Source organism: Anastrepha ludens, chromosome 3 (assembly GCF_028408465.1).
Source record: "Anastrepha ludens isolate Willacy chromosome 3, idAnaLude1.1, whole genome shotgun sequence".
In the NCBI taxonomy this organism is placed as follows: domain Eukaryota; kingdom Metazoa; phylum Arthropoda; class Insecta; order Diptera; family Tephritidae; genus Anastrepha; species Anastrepha ludens.
The window spans coordinates 130,731,435-130,750,280 of record NC_071499.1 but is presented as its reverse complement, the minus strand read 5'-3'; the positions used below and the strand labels follow the sequence as shown (position 1 = coordinate 130,750,280).

Sequence of the window (18,846 nt, the reverse complement as noted above, 5' to 3'; positions counted from 1 at the left end):
TTATGTATGTAATTATGCATTATTTATTGTTTTTTTTATCTTTTTTAATTTTTTTATTTCTTATTTGTGTATTACAATTAAAGTGTAGAAAAAATCAGTCTAACATTTTAAGGCAACATGAGAGCTTTTTCCAATATTTTCTTATTTTTTTCTTTCGTTCTATCGCAATCAGTAACTCCTCTCGTTTCTAGATTTTCCAGTTTTAAAATTAGTTTCCTTACACTCGACATACAAAATTTTTATGTACTTAGATTGCAAATGCACAGTGGTGTATTTTTAGCTTTTCGTAGATAAGCAAAATATTTTATTTTCGAGAAAATGTTACGAAACTGTTTTTAAATATTTCTAAAACAAACCAAAATTTTGTATGTGTTATATTAAAAATGTTTCCTGCTTTTAAATTTGATTAATTGTTTTTTTATTTTATGAATTTTTTTTTTTGGATTTTATTTTCCCAGTTTTGTTTTTATTTTCGCAGGTTTCACTAGGTTTTTTTCTATTTGTGCTTATTTAAGAACAACGAAAAATTACTTCGTCTGCATTTTTTTACTTTTTACACTAAATATTTTTACATAGTCAACTACATTAAAGTGTGTTTTTAGTGCTATATGCATTAGTTTATAACTAAATAATTTTTAGCTATTTTTATTTCTAAGCAACTCAATCCACACAATTTTTGCTTTTATAATTTTAAGCTATTCACTTCAAGCCATTTTTAAATTCAAAATTTTGTTATTTTAATGCCTGTTTTCGTGAACTTAGAGAGCCGTTAATTACACAGGCCTGCGAAATTTAACTTTTTTCAGTTTCTAGAATGGCTGTACTTGTTTCTTGTAGTTTTTTATGCGCTGAAAACGAATATGACCTTCAAAATGCTCCATCACGTCAGGATTTTTGGTAAATGAAGCCTAAAAGGTCAAAAAATGGCCATTTTAGCCATTTTTGATAATTTTTTTTTGGGATAGAAAATTTTTTTTTTTCAATTTTCGACGAAAAGGTCGCATAGTACAACTCTTTAGCTTTAAAACCCATTTTTTAAAATTATTGTACGATTTTTTAAAAAAAAGTTATGACATTTTGAAATTAACAGTTTCAGTTACGCCAATAGACGTTATACCCAACGTATACGTAACTGAAACTGTTAATTTCAAAATGTCATAACACCCTCGCAGGACTGTGTTATTAGTTCTTAAAATTCGTAATAATATTTTTTTACAACTTTCATAAACTTTTTTAATTAAATTTATAACTCGTACACGGTTTAATTTATAATTTCATTGTAAATTTACATTTATTCTGTCTTCAATGAAAATTATTATAGGACAAAATTAGTTCGAAACTTTAAAATTTCCTGTAATTTTTTATTTTCATTAAGTATTGGTTTTTGAAAAAAAAAAAAATTCAACAAAAAGGATTACCGAAATAATAATATTTGTTTAAACAAATTCTCAAGATCATATTAAATTTTTCAATTCAAGTTTTACCATAAAACACAATTATTTAAGTCCACTAAATTTATTTTAGCAAGAATTGTTTTTTACTTTTAACAATTACGCGTTGGAAAAAAAATCTTGTAATCAGTTTTACGAATAAAATTCTAAAAAAAGGATTACAACGAAAAACCAACAAATTAGAATGAAAAAAAAAATATTATTATAAAAAAAAAATTATAATCAAAAACAAAAAAATTATATAAGAAAAAAATTATAAAATAAAAAATTATAATAAAAAAAAAATTGTAATGAAAACAAATTATAAAGCAAATTTATAAAAAAATTATAAAGAAAAAAATTATAAAAACAAATTTATAAGAAAAATTATAATTTAAAAAAATTTACATATCTATGCATATAAAAGCAGGAACTTAATTTTGGATATGAACCACCTTCAAGTATGAAATTAAAATAAAATACAGAAAGATGTTGAAGTAAAGAAAAAAATTAAATAGAAAGCAAATAATTAATACAAAAAAGTTATTTAAAAACCCAATAATAAAAATGTAATAATTACAATAATGAAAAAATTGGAAAATCAAAGAACAAATATAAAAATAGAAATTTAAAAATACAGAAAAGTATTTACCAAAAAAAAAAAACGGAGTTAACGAACAAAAAAAAAACTTGCAAAAACTAAAATAATGTTCTTTAAACAAAAACAATAAAATAACGGAATTCATAAACGGCAACAAAAAATAGACAGTATTTTGGTGCTAATTTCAGAAAAGCAGCCTGTTAACTTTTCAAATTTTGCTTTTAAATTTTTTCCCAAAAATTAAAATATTAATTTTTTCATAATTTTGATTATTTTCATTTATTTTTGATGTTATTTTTTGCCATGGAATTAAAATGAATTCTTTTTTTTTATATTTGTAGCCTTGGGGTAATCAATATTTTCTAGAATATGCTGAATAGAATTGAAGGTCGAAGTGCATACCTCCTTTCATAGCAAAGCTCTTTGCATGCGATTTTCATGTATTTTTGCTTTTTTGCTTGAGGATGACGGTCAAAAATAAAATTTGAAAAGTTAAGTAAAAAAGAATTATAAGTTTCAATTCAAATATTTATTTACAAAAATAAAAAGCAAAAAAGAAAAGTAACATTTTAGACAAGCACACACAAATAAATTATTTTAAAAAAGGATATTTGTTGAAAAAAATTTAAAAACTAAAATATTTAAAATTCTAGTTTATAATTTCAACAGGTGGCGACAAAAAATAAAAAACTCATATCCACTGGATATAAAAACGAATATTCGTATGTATGAAAGACTGTTTTGGGGGCGATATTTCCAAAATATGCCTTTTTTCTCCAAGTTTAAATAAAAATCGTTCTCCAAATCATAATTAAAAATTTTTGAAAATTATATTGTGCGCTGTGAAGTTTTTCTGCAACAAATTTTGTAAATAATTTCAAGGCTATTGTTTTACCCATTAACTTCAGGCGCACAGTCCAGTAAAAGGCGGCAAATTAGTGGACACCCGTTAAACTAAATTTTTTGAAATTTTTTGAAATTTTTTAAGAGCTAGTAACTTTAAATCTGTATGAAAAATATATGTATTTAACAAAAAAAAAATTACTTTTAGCATCACTTTTTTAACAAGAACTGTTGAAAATAATATTGAGCTTTGCTACATTTTGAGAAATGACCATTGAACGATTTTAAAGGAGTCTCTCTGCCTGAAAAAAGTAAAACTATGAACTATAATTCACGAATTCATCAATACAAAAAAGTAAGGTTAATTCACTTCGCCAGTGCTACATTTGCAGATAAAGCAAAAAACAAAAAAAAAAAAAAATATTCTTAAAAAAATGTAATAATTTTATACGAATGTTCGAGTCTACAATTTTAGTTTTTCCAATTTTAAATTACATGTCTCGTTTATAAAACAGAAAAAATATATAATTTTAACGCTCCTATGTTTGGCTTTTAAAATTTTGTTCTATGCATTTTTTGGCGTACTGGCTAAGGTTAAAATGTGTGTATGTATGTATGCGCTATGCTTATTACGTAGGTACAGTAGGAAGATTTGCAATTGCTCTAGGAATGAGTATGTATCTGTTAATCTGTATGAATTATTTTTTTTGTTTCTTAATTTTCTTCTTGCTCTTATAGAATTCTAACTTAAATTATGCTATGCATTTTAACCTATTTTGCGCTTTTTCATAGTTTTGTAAATTTATTATTTTTCTCCTTTTTGTTTTGTTTTGATTCTGTGCTTACAATTACAACAACCTTACACAATTAGAAAACTAAAACATAATTAAAACTAAAACTAAGTCTTATTTCATATGCATGTATGTGTGTATATGCAGTTATAATTACATAGTAAATCTTACGTACAAATGGGTTTTTCTCTCTTTTATTTTCTGCTTTTATAGGCTGCCAACTGCAGGTGCCTTTCAGCATTTAAATTCAACAACTTTTTTAATTTTTAAACTCTCTTTTCTGCACAACGCCCGTAAGGGCTGCTGCGACTTCTACCGAAAGACGTGAATCAGTCAGTTTCCTTTAATTTTCTTAGCCCAACATTTAACAAACGAAGCGTATTAAATATGCTATCCACAGTTGCTGCTAAACGTCGCTGCATTCTGGCAGCGAGTCCTGCTCCAACTGCGCCACATAAGTTTCGCCTTGTTCCTCGACCTTTGCGCCCGCTTCAGAAATTTCCTTATTCTTTTCCATCTCTCTCTTCCTGCCAGGCGTTGTTGCTGCCGCATTATTAGGCGCTGCCCCTGTCTCCGTTCCAGCCTCTGGCGTCGTAGTAGCGTCCGCTCCGGCCTCTTTTGTTGTCTCCGTTTCACCCTGCATACGCTCCTGGCTTTCCTCCGCGCGTTCTTCACGTTTTGCCTTTTCCGCCTCCTTCAGTTCGGCGTCTTTGTGCTCCGACATTAGCTTCCACATATTAAAGAATTGCTCGCGTCGCTGCATTTCGTAGTTGAGCAGCTCGGCCTCATCTTCGGAGCTGCTGCTGCTCACGGCACGCATTTTCACATTGGCGCCACTCAAAGTAGCTGCCGTTGCCGCCGCCACCGCTGTTGCTGTTACACCACTAACGCTTGCCATTTCGTTTATGGTAGCGCTGGCGTCCTCCGCTGCACCACCCTCGGCCTTTGCATCGTCGTCAGTATAGGCGTCCACATCTGCGCCAACGCCACTTTGTACGCTGCTGCCCATCAGATGCGAGGTCGGCGATTCGAGGCTGCTGCCTAGTATTGGTGTCAAACCCTCTCCGCGCACACGCTCGCGCTCTTGTTGCAGCTCATCCAATTCGTGAAGCTCATGTTGCACAGAGCTACGTCGCGCATTGACGGCGCGCATCGCGACCAAAACACCCGCCGCAGCAGTGGCCATTTCCTCCTCTTCACTGAGACCGTCATCGCCGTCACGCTCGGGATCGTATTCGCGTACACCAAACTCACCGACTGGCACGTAGTAGCCATTCATGGCAACCAAGTATACTACGCGGCTGAAAGGCGAACGAAAGAGTATGTCGCGATGACCAGGCATCCAGAAGTGGACTACATAGCCGACCATGCCGATACAGGGCAACCAATCTTTCCAGGCAGACCGCCCACCCTTGGCACGCATCTCCTCGCTGGGCCAAAACATGTTGAAGCGGCGCCCCACATCAATACGATCGAAGATCTGCAGTGATAATTCGAATAGACGAAACTGTTACATGCAATTTTTTTAGTTCACTTTTTTACTTTACCTCGAAGTCATCGATTATGACGACTTTTTTGTACAACCCAATACGTGGCACATGGCCCGCGGCCGCCAAAGATGCAACCATATCAGTGCTGTTGGATTTTCCACACATCTCAGGCACGCCACTGCGTTCGTTCGCTGCCAACGCTGCGGCCGCTGTCAGACTAATGGGGCCCTTCGACTTGCGCGGATAGTCACCCGGCGTTGTAATAATGCTGCCAATACCTAGGCTACCCGAAGAGCTGGACATCTTTGTGTAGCGTGGACTGCTGCTACTGGGCTGCAACTCACCACCAGTTCTACTATGTGGCTCCAATTGTCGCGCAGATTCTGCCGACTTGGTTGTGGTTGTTGCTGCGCTGTTGCTGGCTTCTGCAACACTGGTACCACCACTGCTGGTGCTGGCGATTGGCAGTGTTACGCGGCGTTCCCTTTCGGCGCGTGACAGCGAATGCGACACGCGTATGCCAACACCCCGCAACTGCTCTCGCTCACGCTCTCGTTCGTGCTCTTGCTCGCGTTCACGATTCAGCAGACCGGCGAGCAGTGCTGGCTTTGCAGTTACCACAGGACAGCGCCATAGAGGTGTCACCACCGTGCCATCGCTGCCGAACTGCGCACCAAGACTACCCCCGATGCTGGTTGGCACTGTAACGCCGTGCACTGGACGACAGCTGAAGAGGCTGCCCACTGTGAGTGTGTTGTACAGCGGTGCTGAAATGTAGATAGGCGCCACCTCTCCACCCGATTCGCCGCTACCAACTGTTGCGCTACCCATGCCGCCGGCGGCACCTATACCAAGGTTAGAGGTTTCCATCGCCGATCCAGAGCTGCAGCCTTGCCGACAGCGCTCACGTATGCGATGCCACCAATCCAGGACGTTCGATTTGATCGATTCAAGTGTGATGGCGCCGCCGATGACTTTACAGAGTTGCTCGTTTGTGTCCGCGTAGGAAGTGGTAAGCGGGGAAACGTATATGGGGTAACCGATAGGTTGATCACAGCTGGAATTAATGATGTTCCTTAGCGCCTGCTTGGCATTTTGTATGCTGCCGCGCTCGGGATTGCGATTGCGCAAATAGATGAGCTCTTGCTGCTGCCCCGCCCATAGGCCGCGCACGCATTCACGATTTAGCTTGATTACACGAAAACTGAGAAAGCGCTTGGTCAGCCTTATAATGCGATATTCGTCCGAACCATCTTCCATCACATGCCGTAAGGCGAGCAAATTCGGAGCCCCTCTTAGCACCGCACTGCGCCACACCGGATCCGCCTCGTGTGATATTACCAAATCCTTGGCGCAGGTGTCGATCGCTTCATAAAGCGCATCTGGATAGTGGAACTCATCTGGGTTCGAGATGTGATCCTGCTGCAGCTTCAGTGCCATCTTCACCGCGGGCGCCACAACTGCATGCAGTAGCTCCATGTCAGCGAAAACCCACTCATCTCGAGGAGACTGTATGCGGAAATCACCCTTGAAGAGTTGATGCAAGCCGTGCAAAAAGAATTCCACCCCTGTCAGTGAGCTGTGCGAAGCATTGGCCAACGAACGTCGCGCCAACAGTCCTAATGCTAAGCAGAGCGAGACTATTGGAGAGTCCTTCGTCACGCTTGGTACTTTTAGCTTCAACAATGGGCGACTGGGCTCCTCTGAAACCGCGCGTTCTGGGCCGCCATTGGACATGTTAGACGCCGTGGCAGCGGTAGGTGAAGCTTCTTTACGTAGTGTTTTTGGCGGGGCTGCACCAGTTCCTGCCTTTCCGCGCATTTGTTGTCCTAATGTGGGCATTTTAGCTGTTGCTGAGATGCTCGCACCTACTGTCGCGGCACTATTTGCAAAACTATTGTCGAGCGGCGCATGCGCTCCGCTGGTGGACATGTAGCCGCCGCCTAACGAGAGGCCAGCACCACTTAGACCCGGTGCCGACTCCGACGTTTGTCTCGAAATATTGGCAAATGAAGGCGAAATGGCAATGTGCTCCGACGAGTTAATCGTTGTACTGCCGCTCATTGTCGCGCTTTTCTGCGGATGTGTGCGCAACTGTTGTTGAGACTGTGACTTGCTTGCCGTAGTTGTGGTGGTGGTGGAGAGATTTGGCGTGCTCTTCGAGTCGTTGTAAGCGTTACTGGTGTTGTTAGTGGGTGTCTGTGGCGGCGGTGGTGCACTGGCAGCAGTGTTAGCCATAGTAGGCGCCGAGGCTGTGGCTGCTGTGGGATTCTGAATTTCTTTGCGTTTGTCGTAGCAGTAGTTAATCCAGCTGAGGTAGACGTAACAGAAACTGGAGCGGGTGATGCCAACAGCACGAAAGTCGAAATCTTCATCGAGATTGTAGTTGAAAATTGGATCGAGATCGACAAATTGACGGCTAAGTGTGTGCTGCAGGGCCTCTTGTATGGGCGACGAGGCGAGCCATTGCTCGAGCTTGGGATTTTTAATAACATAATAGATGATGCTCTGGAAATAATTAAAAATAAAATATCTTTAATGCAAGGAAATTAGTGTAGGGAGAGTGTGGGGCGGAGAATAGTAAATAGAGCAAGAGGCAGGGCTCTCATTGAGCTCTATAGGTAATTAGCACCTCCCAATTCATTAGGCTCTTATGGAGAAGAGCGTGATGCAGAGAACCCTTTCAGCTCTCCATTTCATAAGTCATTTGAGAAGTGTAGACGTGTGTTAAGACTAAATTTGCCGCATACTCACAGTCGTGGATATTAAATTTTAAGCGCAACTAACATAAATACTGGCCGCACTTACCTTTATGTAGTAGGTGATGAGAACTTTTCGGTATTCGAAAACCTGTAGCGTGGCGCTCGCCAAATTATCCGAAATCGAATAACCTTCGAGCACATATTGAGCCGCCACCACTTGCCAGGCCAACCAGCGCGTGGAGAACATTGCATTCACGCTCAGCATGCGCGGCAAGTGCCCAGGATCACAGCAGCAGCAACCATCGTTATCCTCCACATCTTCTGTGATGGCCTCCACTTCGCGTTGCTGACAATAGGTGCCACGAAATTCCAAGCCACGCATTTGAAAGGTACAAAGTCCATTGCCCAGCTCAATGATGTGCACCAGGCAGTTGAGGTAGTCCGAGGCGAGTACTGAGAACGGGAGAGAATAAAATCAGTTAATACACAAAGCAGATTTAATATATTCAGACAGCTCACCAAAGCAATCACCCTGATTAACATTGCCCCATCGACCCATCAGCAGATCGCCGCACAACGAATGCTGGAGTGAACGCGTTAAATGCTCATAGAAAATGCTATTCAAATTATTATCATCCGCGCCCAAATCGCGCTCCAGCTGTGAGCTCAAGCGCGTATTGGAATGATCGATGCGGCGCGTATTGTAGTCTCGTTCCCAGAACTTAATCGGACGCACGTACGAGGTGAGAAAAATGGCGCTACCGAGGAAGGGATTGAGTGGCGTTGAGAGTATGGCAGAGACGCCGGCCTGCAGGAAAAGCATGGCAGAGTGCGGAACGCTGAAAGGCTGAGCGAAAGCATGAAATGCTGAGCCCCAAGTGATTTGCCAGGGCGCGATATAGGTAACTATGAATTGTAGCTGTGCGAAGGGAAAGTTAAATATAGAGAGCAATGAGAAAAAACAGAAGATAAATTTACCTTTAAGAGAAAATCACAGCACTTGCGGAAGGCCCACGACATGAAAAAGTAATCGATGAGAAACGTTTCACTCGCAAATGCAAAATCGTAGCGAAAGAACAAAACGGTGAACATCACAATTAGGTACTGATTTGTGGGGTCAGAGTAGGCGTTACGAACCACTGAAGAAAGAAAGGACAAGAACGCAAAATAATAATCAACTGTCTACGAAAAGATTTCGCGTCTTCACACTCACATTTCAGCGCGCATACCGCCACAACCAGCGTACCCCATGCAATGCCGAATTTGTTGGCAATTATTTGCGCGTCCGCCGTCACCGCCGAAATCACCAGCAATGGGAACATCACATTACGTTCTAGCATACAAAAATAGATGTAGACCTTCTCGAACCACATCACTTTCGACGCATGCGACACCTCGAACTGTCCGTACTCCTTCTGACGCAATATTGGTCGCGCGAAGCACAGCCAAGGCATATGTTTACGCATCTGCGGTATTATGTAGTGCAGCAGCAGTCCCAGCCCACCCGTGAACGCGTAAAGCACAATGTTGAGATCAGGCTGCAGCACTGTGAAGACGGTGCTGCAGTGCAGACCGAAGACGATTACCGCGAGCAGCGTGGTCACCACAAGATCGTTCTTGAGACGCATATTTACAGTTGCTTGCAGCTTTTTGGGCAGCGGATCGGGTGAGTCGCTATCGTTGTCTGTATTTGGGTTGCCGGCGTTCGTCGTTAAAGCAGCCTCTTCCACATCGGCGCACACGCCACCAGCCGTGAGCGTCGACATATCACCTGGGTTAGTGGTAGAAGAGCTGGACATTTTGTCATCCTCATCCGCCGCTTGTGGGTTCTCCTCAACGTCTAGGTCTGCTTCAGCGGGCGCTGGAGAAATAGCTTTTTGTGTTTGCTGCAGTTGTATTGGAGTTGAGTCCATCGACGCTGTAAGCAACTGGTGAGTCGGCGGCTCTTTTACGCCATTAGCCATGTTTGCTGCATTAGTTGCTATCGTTGCCACATCTGTTGCTTCAGTTTCTAATAATCGTGCGCCGCCATCATTTTCTATTATTGGCGCCGCTTCGTGTGCGCTCTCCGTGCCAGTAACAAGTGCACCGCTACCAGTCGCGCTGCCGTTCGCCACCGAAACATATGAGTTCGAAGTTGTCATACCCTTCTTGTTGCTGGACAGGGTTTTCGCAAGCGTTTGACTGCTGCTCTCTAACGAAGATGCCTTCGATTTGCTGCTCTTGCGTTCCATTTCGAGATTTGTGTGATCGATCTCTGCGCGCTCACTCATTTCCGCTGTCAGTTTATCATCGAGCGGCGACATTTCGATTTGTTCATTAGCGCGCGCGCTCGCGCTTTTCGTGCGCCCTTTAAGCGTTGTATTTGTGGTTACTTTCTGGCTGCTCGCCGCGCTGCCATTAATGGTGGCGGCGCTTAGCTCATCATCATCGTCATCATCGTGATAGGTGCTGACAATGCAGTTCTTGATGAGCGCCCACATGTGGCTGAAGTCACTGGCAGAGCGCGAAAGATGATAACCGAGCGGGACGAGTATAGCGCAAAAGAGCGAGAATACAATGAATTGCGTTCCACGACCTTCGGCAAAGGCGCTATAGAGCGGACCATAGAGCAGCATGACGCCAAAAATGGAGCGAAGTACGCACAGGAAGGCTCCTACAAAGGAAACATACAAAAGCGTTAGAAATGCCAAACAAGACAAATATTACTCTCTAAAGTCAGTGAATTTACCCAAGAGGCTACCCGCTGCGTTTCCGCCGAAAACATGCATATCAATTTGCTCCAGCAAATACATCAGAAAGGTATTGATCTGCGGACAAAGTCCCAACGAAAATATTATCGGGAAGCACAGTAGGAATACGTACATCAACTGCAACACAGCCGCGGTCAACACCATTGGCGAATAGCGTATGCCGAAAAAGTCTAACTCTGACGGCGGTTCGCGCTGCTCTTCATAATCTCGCTTAAGTCGCTCGCAAAGCAGCAGTATTCCGCTGCATATGCAGAAGTAAATTGCGCGCGAGTAAGCCACTGCTTTGTTGAAGCCGTGTATCGGTGACGCCGCGTCCGGTTGCACGCTTTTCACCAACGAATATTGCGCGCTCGCTATAACGGCGCAAAAGAGGAACGCGCACAAGTCTTTGTAGTAGCCCAATTGGAGTATGGTGGCCCCGAGGTACGCAACAGCCGCACACAGCACTACCGCGAACACTATATGCAGCCAATGCAGATCGCGATCGAAGAGCGCCAACAACTCCAGCCGATCCATTGAGATTTTAAATTCATGTTTCATTCCGCAACATTTGAAGCGGTACTTGTAGAAGCTTTTAGGCGCTACAGGCTTTTCGGTTGACAGCATGCAGGCAGGTCGCCAGTAGTCACAGTAGTTTTCAATGTGATGGCCATCCATGTTGAGTATGGCAGCGCCGGCGCCAGTGGTATTGCTGCCACTGCCAGAGCGCGCTTGGGACGAACGCTGCTGGCCCTCGTCGTTTAGCACATTGATGAGTCCCTGTATCGAAAGGCCCGCGCCGTTATATACAGTGCGCGCGTTCAGTGATGACGAAGCGACCACTACGCCGAGAGGCGGATGTAGACTGCGTATGGGTGCTGCCGTCGCACCTGATTGGCTACTCAGCTGCGCCGATTGCAAGTCATGCACTTGTGAGTAATCACCGATAGAGGAATTACCCGGCTCTGATATTTGTTTCGAGTTCCGTCGCCCCTTGTCGCGGTAATACATTCGTTCCGACAACGAGAGTCCATCTGTGGAGGTGGCCGGGTAGGTATTTAGCGCTTGTATGGCATCCTGATAGAACTGGAAGTGCGCGCTGGACATATTAGCGGGCGCGGTTGAACCACCACCGCCGGCATTCGCCGCACCTGTTGACATGCCGCTTGCCGTGCTAATACCTGGTTGTGCGCCTTCAGGCCTACCATGCTCAGTCATCAGCCAAAGCATTTTGTGTATGTCCGCGGAGAAGGAGTCTGCGCTGATACTGCGCGAGGATGTAGAGGAGGAGGTGCGTGAGGCAGCTTTCGAAGTGGTGTTATGCTGTGTGTTGAATGGTACCAGAGACATTTCGGTATTCACACTGTGGCCGCCGCTACTGCCACCTCGTCGTTTGTGCAGTTGAGAGCTAGCGCTACTACCATGCAACGTCTCATTTACCTCGCGGTACTTTACGACTTTTGGTATCGCACCCAGATTCTTGCCATTTCCGCTGGCACTGGAGCTACCAACAACGCTTGGCGTCGGCCTTTTACCACATTCTAGGCTTTCGTCCAAATCTTTCTTCACTCTCTGCGCCTCCACTTTTACTTTTGATGGCGCAACGCTTACAGCACCTTCCATGCCTGAGAGCAGCATGTCCTTCGAGCTGGCACTCACTTGCTCACAGTCGCTGGAGGGGCAGCCGGAGTCACCTTCCCCACGCGCGGCATGCTGCGGCCGTATTTCGTAGGCATGTTGTGGCATGCCAGCGCCTGCACCAAGGTGATGTCCAGCCAGATTTTTGTGCTTTTGTAACGCTGCAATTTCCATGTACATGTCCTGTTCCGCCGTCTTACTTTTGGCATTTGTGTGCTGCCAAGATTTACCACTAAGCAGCGGCGAGCGTGAACCATTGTTGTCCGTCTCCGAGTCGGTGGAATGTAGACGCTGACGCAACGCTTGCGAAGTTGACGGTTGTTCATCGTCCAGTTCATGCGCGACAGTTGCACGCGACGACGGCGAGCGTAGCGACTGCCGCTGCTTTGCCGCAGGCTCATCTATATCATCTTCACTATCGGGGGCATAAACATGTGCTTTGCGATTGTTCTCTGCCGCCGAGCGCTTTAAGTCCTTTTGAATTTGCTCCAGCCCGTTGAGTATGTGGTCGAAATCATCCGTGAAATCCGTCTTTGGCTGCTCGACGGGCAGTGTTTCGCACATGGCGGGTTTCAGTTCCGCGCTAATTCCGTGCTCCAAGTCGTCATCAAAGTCTTTGAATTCATCATCTTCATCGTTGTCCACCTCATCGTCGTCATCGGCTAGTATGTTGCCCACATCAGATTCGACGCTGTGATGATGGCACCCTAACGCTTTGCGTCTGCGGCCCATCGGTACATCATCCACTTCGTCATCAACATTGTCATCGTCATCGTCCATCTCTATATCGTTTTCCTCCTGCCCCTCCTCAATGTCTTCCTCTTCTTCCTCGTCCTCATCGTCACAGTCATCCAGATCGCCATCGTTGAGTTCGAGCACGCAATTACTGCGTTGCGTTTCTACATCCAGTGATGAGGCGCGCTCATCCGATTGCTCTACAATAGGCGACACAGGTTCAATGAGCGCCGTGGTCGAGTCACTTGTGCCGAAATTGAAGCTACTGCTGCCTCCACTACTGCTACTCGCGCCACCAAAGCTACCACCGAACTTTGGGCACAAATTCAAATGCGGATTACGCACCAAACACTTACTGGGCGGCGGTAGTAAAGCTGATTGTGGATTTTTGATCATTTGCTGGCCATTAATTGCTTCGACGCTGTTCGGGTGTGGGCTGAGATTCGATACTGAGGGGCGGGGACAGGAGATTTCGAGCGCGGCACTCTTAATGCGTCGTACAGTCGGCTGATGGCCGGAAGCCAGTGCAGCAGCAGCAGCCAAAGCGGCGGAGTGCGCATGGTTCGGGGTGCCCCCACCGCCACCTTTATATAGCGCGGTAGCGTTGGAATGTCGTCGCCTCTTCATGCCACTGCCACCGCTGCTACCAGCACCCGCCTTGACATTGCCTATGGGCAGCTGAAGCGCCGACATGGTGCTGCTTGAGTCTTTGCGTATGTTGGCGACGCCATGATGATGATGGTGGTGGTGGAGATGCGGTGCGCGGTAGAACTGTGGCTGATGATGAGGGTAATGTGAGTTGAAAGGTTGCTGTTGCTGGAGTAAGAAGGCAGCGCGATTGGCATTTCGTCCGTCGAGTTGTTCAATGCCGAAATCGGATTTCGTATAACTGTCGTCTTCGATGTATACATCAGATGAAGAACCTGTTAGGAGTCAAAAATTGTTAAATGAAGAATGTCACTTAAAAATTTTCATTTTGAACCTACCTAAGATCCACGATTGCAGCGCACGCACACGCGTGTCTACATGTCCCGACATGCCTCTCGCGCTGCCGCCAAGACCACTCAACTCCATTTCATCACCATCCAGAATATCGCCACCGATTGCGGTCAGCGCACTGCTACTACTTGCGCCGCTGGACACGTGATGAGGTTGATGTTCGTGGTGGATGGGCAGGAAGAGGCGATTTTGTTGTTTGACGCGCTCATCATGCGTCTCCGAGCTGCGGTGACGCTGCAGGCGCGTATTTTTGGCAGACGACAGTGATGCGGGTGCGTTTGAACCAGGGTTGCCAATTACACCACCACTACCAACGGAAGTCGACTTATTCGTTGTTGCAGTAAGTGCCGCGTATGTGTTTGTGAGCGTGAGCGTTGTTGTTGTAGTAGTCGTTGTGGCAGTTCGTTGTGCGGCAGTGCGAAGTGCAGCTGTTCCTACAGTGCTGTTGGCCATCTTCGATGCTGAGCTTGATTTGCCTACCACAGCGCCAGCGGCTTGCCCGCATTGTGGATGCAAAAAAGTTTCGTTGCGTGCTGAACCGACGCTGGTCGCAATCGTATCCGATTGATTGCGTATGAGCTTTGTGGCAAGACACGACTCAGCTGTGGCATCAAGACTGCCCTGGCGTTCAAGTCGACGTCGTTGATGTCGACGTTTAAATTCTTCCGATGATTTGCGCAGTAGGTGTGGCAGGTGGCGTGCTGTAGTGCTACTGCCGCCGGACGTTAAGGAGGTGTTGGGGAGTGTAACCGAATCATTGGTGTTCATATGTTCGCTTTCGTGCTCCGGATAGACGCTGAGGCCACCAGCGGTTGGTGCAGTTGTGGAACGTATGGATTTTGTGACGCTTACAGAGCCGGCGAGCGATTGTTGATCCTGCTGACTATTGCCCGAGACGAGGGAGGGTGGATAGAATAGCATTTCAATGGACTCGGAGCTATTTTTACGATGAACGTCCACTTTGAGGTCTGCATGAAATGGAATAAATACTTTGTTAGTGTAAATTTTTCGTTAAAAAATTCAACTCCAGTCACCAATTATGCTATTCACATTCTCCATGGACATCATGCTGTTCTCCTCACTGGCCTCGTTTATGGCCTGCTCCACAGAATTGTGTGATCCATCATTGCGCATCACTTTCATTTCTATGCCCGTCTCATTCTCACTGTAAACAAACAAAAACAAATGAGCAAAAGAAGATGGGCATCAACGGCAAGAATAACAAAAGCAATATTAATAATATGAAGACTAATAGATCTAGAAATCAAATAATGCAGCAGCTTTTAAAGTGCTGTTTAACGCGCTGCTTGTTGTTTATAAGCAAACAGCATGCCATGTTATCGCGTTGCCAGCGTAGTGGTTCCGTAATCTGCATACCCCACACCTACACGCGAACTTGCATATGCCTGTGCATCCGTAAAGGAACACGCCCACTTGTCGTACAGCGAACAGTTTATAATCCTATCCCAGCATTGGTTTCGCACAACCGCCTGCTTTCCAACACATTCCCCTCATTAGATAAATATCTAAATACTTATATAAACAAATTTGAATTTCCTATGTACTGCACTAGCGTGTAAATATGTGTGAATGTGTGTGTGATGTTTTATGGGAATGTGTTTACAACAATGCACGTGGCCTTGTGGCCTTAAAACGCAGCCTTGCCAAACTTACTACCCATCAAACTACTGTCATATGCCAGAAGGTGGCGGCGACCGTGTAGGAATATTTTCGGCGACAAATTCTAATATTAAAGATATATATTTCGGACACCAAGCCAATCTTGATTTTATCTCATTTTGTTAGAAACGTTCAAGTCCAATCAGCACATTTCAAAAAAATTTTAAATCTTTAGATACACTTTTTAGTTTTTGTTGCTTTGTTCTGGCTTTGAACTCACTCGCTTCATTTTTTTTCTGCTTTGTCATCTCAAGTGAGAGCTTTGACCCGATTCGTCTGGCATTATCGCACTTGTTTTAATAAAAAAATTGTTTTTTGCGAAATTTTATATAAATAATGACTCATACGAAAGCGAGTGAATGCCTGAAAGACAATTGACACTCTTATTGCTAGAATTTTGCGTATAAAAACAACAAACGTGCATATTTTGTCTACTGTTAGAACAAATATAAGAATTTTACTATTTTATTACTATTACTTATACGAATTTACTTATAGTATAAGAATTTTACTATTTTATTACTATTACTTTTGGTGTTCCGAGCAAGACTGGTTTGATTTTTTTTTTAATAGCTTTGTTCATCAATAATCAACCGATTCGTATTCCCTCAACAATCGACACCACCAGGACTTAAATCCCGCCAAGGACTCTCCGTTCAGCAGCAACATTTCTTAGGAATGTTTTATGCTGTTTCAAAAGGGATACCTCACGCCTGCTAAAAAGCTGCTACAACAAAAACGCCTCTATCCCATAGGTATAGGCACGACATTTTCACATATCTCGGTACGATACGAATTGCGTCAAAACCTTCATTCACCACCTTTTTTTCAGTGTTATTTCCCCCAAAGACAATCGAGTCTACGTTACCGAAACGAACCGCAATTTCTATCAGCCAAGGTTGTTTTGATTTTGACAGCATTTTCCAAAAAAATTGGGCACATCAACTCAGATTTTAATTTAATTAACTTGGATTTAAAAGAAGATATTCCCATTCAGTAGATCACCAGCCCCCAATGCCTCGTGCAAATGTAACAACATATTTTGATTTTCGCTTTATTTTTCACAATAAAGGATCACAAAGTGGACATTGTTGTTTCAAGTTTCTCCACAAATTTACTAACGGGTATCTTTTCATTAAATTCCCTACCTGACCAAGCCTTTCGTTCTCACTACACAAAGTCTTCAACATATTACACCTCTTTCCGTGACAAACTCACCGTGGTTCCGTTTCCTTGGTAATTTTGAAAAATGGATTCTTGAGATTAGCCTCCGACATGGTTTGGGCCCGATCGTAGAGCCGATGCAGCGCCATATTGGCTAGCTTCACCAACAATATGGTGAGACTTGTAAGCGTGCAGTAAATACACCATGTTAGCCAAGTGCTTGGGAAATACTGGAACATCAAATAGTATAAATTAAAACAAATACGTGTGAATTAGTTTACATATGTGGCAATTGGAGGTGCGACAAAAGCGGCGACAGCAGCTTAATATGTGTACGACGCGCCGCTCAAGTGCAGTAGTCTTTGACACAGGCGCGTTTGCATGCAAATACTCAACAGCCGGCAAGATTTTTCACACTCGTCACTGTTTTGTTTGATTGTTGTGCATGCAACGCATTTTGCTCGTGACGCACAATGCTGCCTTGACGCTGCTGTTCGCTTGCTGCGTCGACGCCTGACATCAATGCCAATCGTTGTGCTGGCCAAATTACATACCAGATAAGCAACAAATGGTGAACACAGCAGGTACAACCACAAATAGAGGTGCACCACATTACAGAATACGCCCTGATGCGGATCGTAGAACCAGCCACCGGTCAGCGAGGCCCACACGCCCTGGCGCAATATCTCCAAGGTTTGTGAACCCATGGCAAACTAACAGGCATCTCCTATACGACCTGCCCAAGTGCAGTGGGGGCAAAGACGTCCACTTTGCGCGTGCCAAACAAAACGCACACGTACATGCGAACGCGTGCGGTAGCAGCAGTAATTTTGGGTGGCGTGATGGTGCGACGTTGTGTTTTGTGAAAGCGTGCGTACGACACAGGTGTGCAATGGATGAGCTGTTCGGATGTGAGGGGCAGCGGTGTGGGTTTTGATTGGCGCTGCAAACGACTACGACCACGACCACGATGATTGCGTTGAAGACGACTGCTTTCTGAATGCAACGACGACGGCGACTGGGTTAGCCTTGAAGCTTTCAACGGCAAAAATTATACGCGTCAAACGCACAAATAAAAAATAGTTGTTGAAATGTGGAAACAGGAAACGTATATGGTTTCCGTAACAGCGACCGCAACTCCACCGTTAGGCAGGTTCTGCTGACGTCGTATCGAAAAAATAAATATGTTGTTTGTCCTCCGCTGCCACTGCGACACGTTGATTACGGGATGTTTCTCTTCCACTACTTCACCACTTATTTCCTTTTTATTATTGCAAAAATTTCACTTCATTGGCACTAAATGCTTTTCAACGCTGTTGTTTTTTTATTGTGTGGCCTTTATTAGCTACACTTTTTCCTGTTCGCTGCTGCGCTTTCTTCACTTATTTTACTTTTTTACGGATGCAGCTCCTTCAAGGTTTCAGCTTAATTTTATCTCTATTTGCACTTTGTTCCATTTTTATATCGATTTACGACACGATAGTGGGTGATATCAATGATCAATTAATTGATTGGGCAATTCTATTCAAATTCTCAATCTTAGATTTTTTCGCGTGAAAATTTTCCTTTATTTTTTCGCGTTGAATTTCTCTCAATAATGAAACGTCAAAATCAGTGCCAATAATGCTGCTTCTTTATATGAAAGAAAATTAACATTCACAATGAAGTAAGTAGCTTTTGGTCTTCTTATTAGAAATTGAGTGATTACAGATTGCATACAATAAAGTAAGTTAAAACGATTTTGGGCAATAAATGAATGAATGAATGAATACAATAAAATATTTATGTAGTTATGTAAAGGCTGATATTCTAAATACGGGTAGAAATTAATTTTACATTCTCAACTAGTTATAAATCGGAGTCCTGCAGGTAGCGCAGATTTTACTAGAAAATTCCTAAGAATCGTATTTAATTTTGTTTTGACAAGCTTCGAGATGGCTCTACCTAATACATAAACTTAAAAACAAATTTTTATAATAGCTTTAAATTATATTTTTACCATTTATTGACTCTAAAGATTAAATTGAGGTCTAGAAATTGC

At 43.5% G+C, this 18,846-nt stretch overlaps 1 protein-coding gene across 1 annotated transcript; it reads right to left on the bottom strand.

Moving 5' to 3' along the window:
• Positions 1 to 2,544: 2,544 nt before the first annotated feature.
• Positions 2,545 to 18,402, bottom strand: LOC128859271 (protein pecanex). The gene is made up of 11 exons (XM_054096134.1): positions 17,360 to 18,402; positions 16,860 to 17,035; positions 14,996 to 15,126; positions 13,949 to 14,929; positions 10,589 to 13,885; positions 9,071 to 10,513; positions 8,836 to 8,996; positions 8,377 to 8,776; positions 7,964 to 8,310; positions 5,213 to 7,663; positions 2,545 to 5,145 (listed from the first exon to the last, which is right to left on the bottom strand). Exons 1-11 carry the CDS (start codon positions 17,510 to 17,512, stop codon positions 4,072 to 4,074), a joined length of 10,614 nt encoding a protein of 3,537 aa, XP_053952109.1. The 5' UTR covers positions 17,513 to 18,402; the 3' UTR covers positions 2,545 to 4,071.
• Between the last annotated feature and the right edge of the window lie 444 nt (positions 18,403 to 18,846).

What these genes read in the sequence shown, in the direction of transcription:
- LOC128859271 (XM_054096134.1), bottom strand. Translation starts at nt 17,512, where the DNA reads ATGGGTTCACAAACCTTGGAGATATTGCGCCAGGGCGTGTGGGCCTCG. An exon ending in GCTGCAATCGTGGATCTTAG is followed by an intron (nt 13,886 to 13,948) that starts GTAGGTTCAAAA and finishes GACTCCTAACAG; the next exon opens with GTTCTTCATCTGATGTATAC. An exon ending in GCTGTGATTTTCTCTTAAAG is followed by an intron (nt 8,777 to 8,835) that starts GTAAATTTATCT and finishes CCCTTCGCACAG; the next exon opens with CTACAATTCATAGTTACCTA.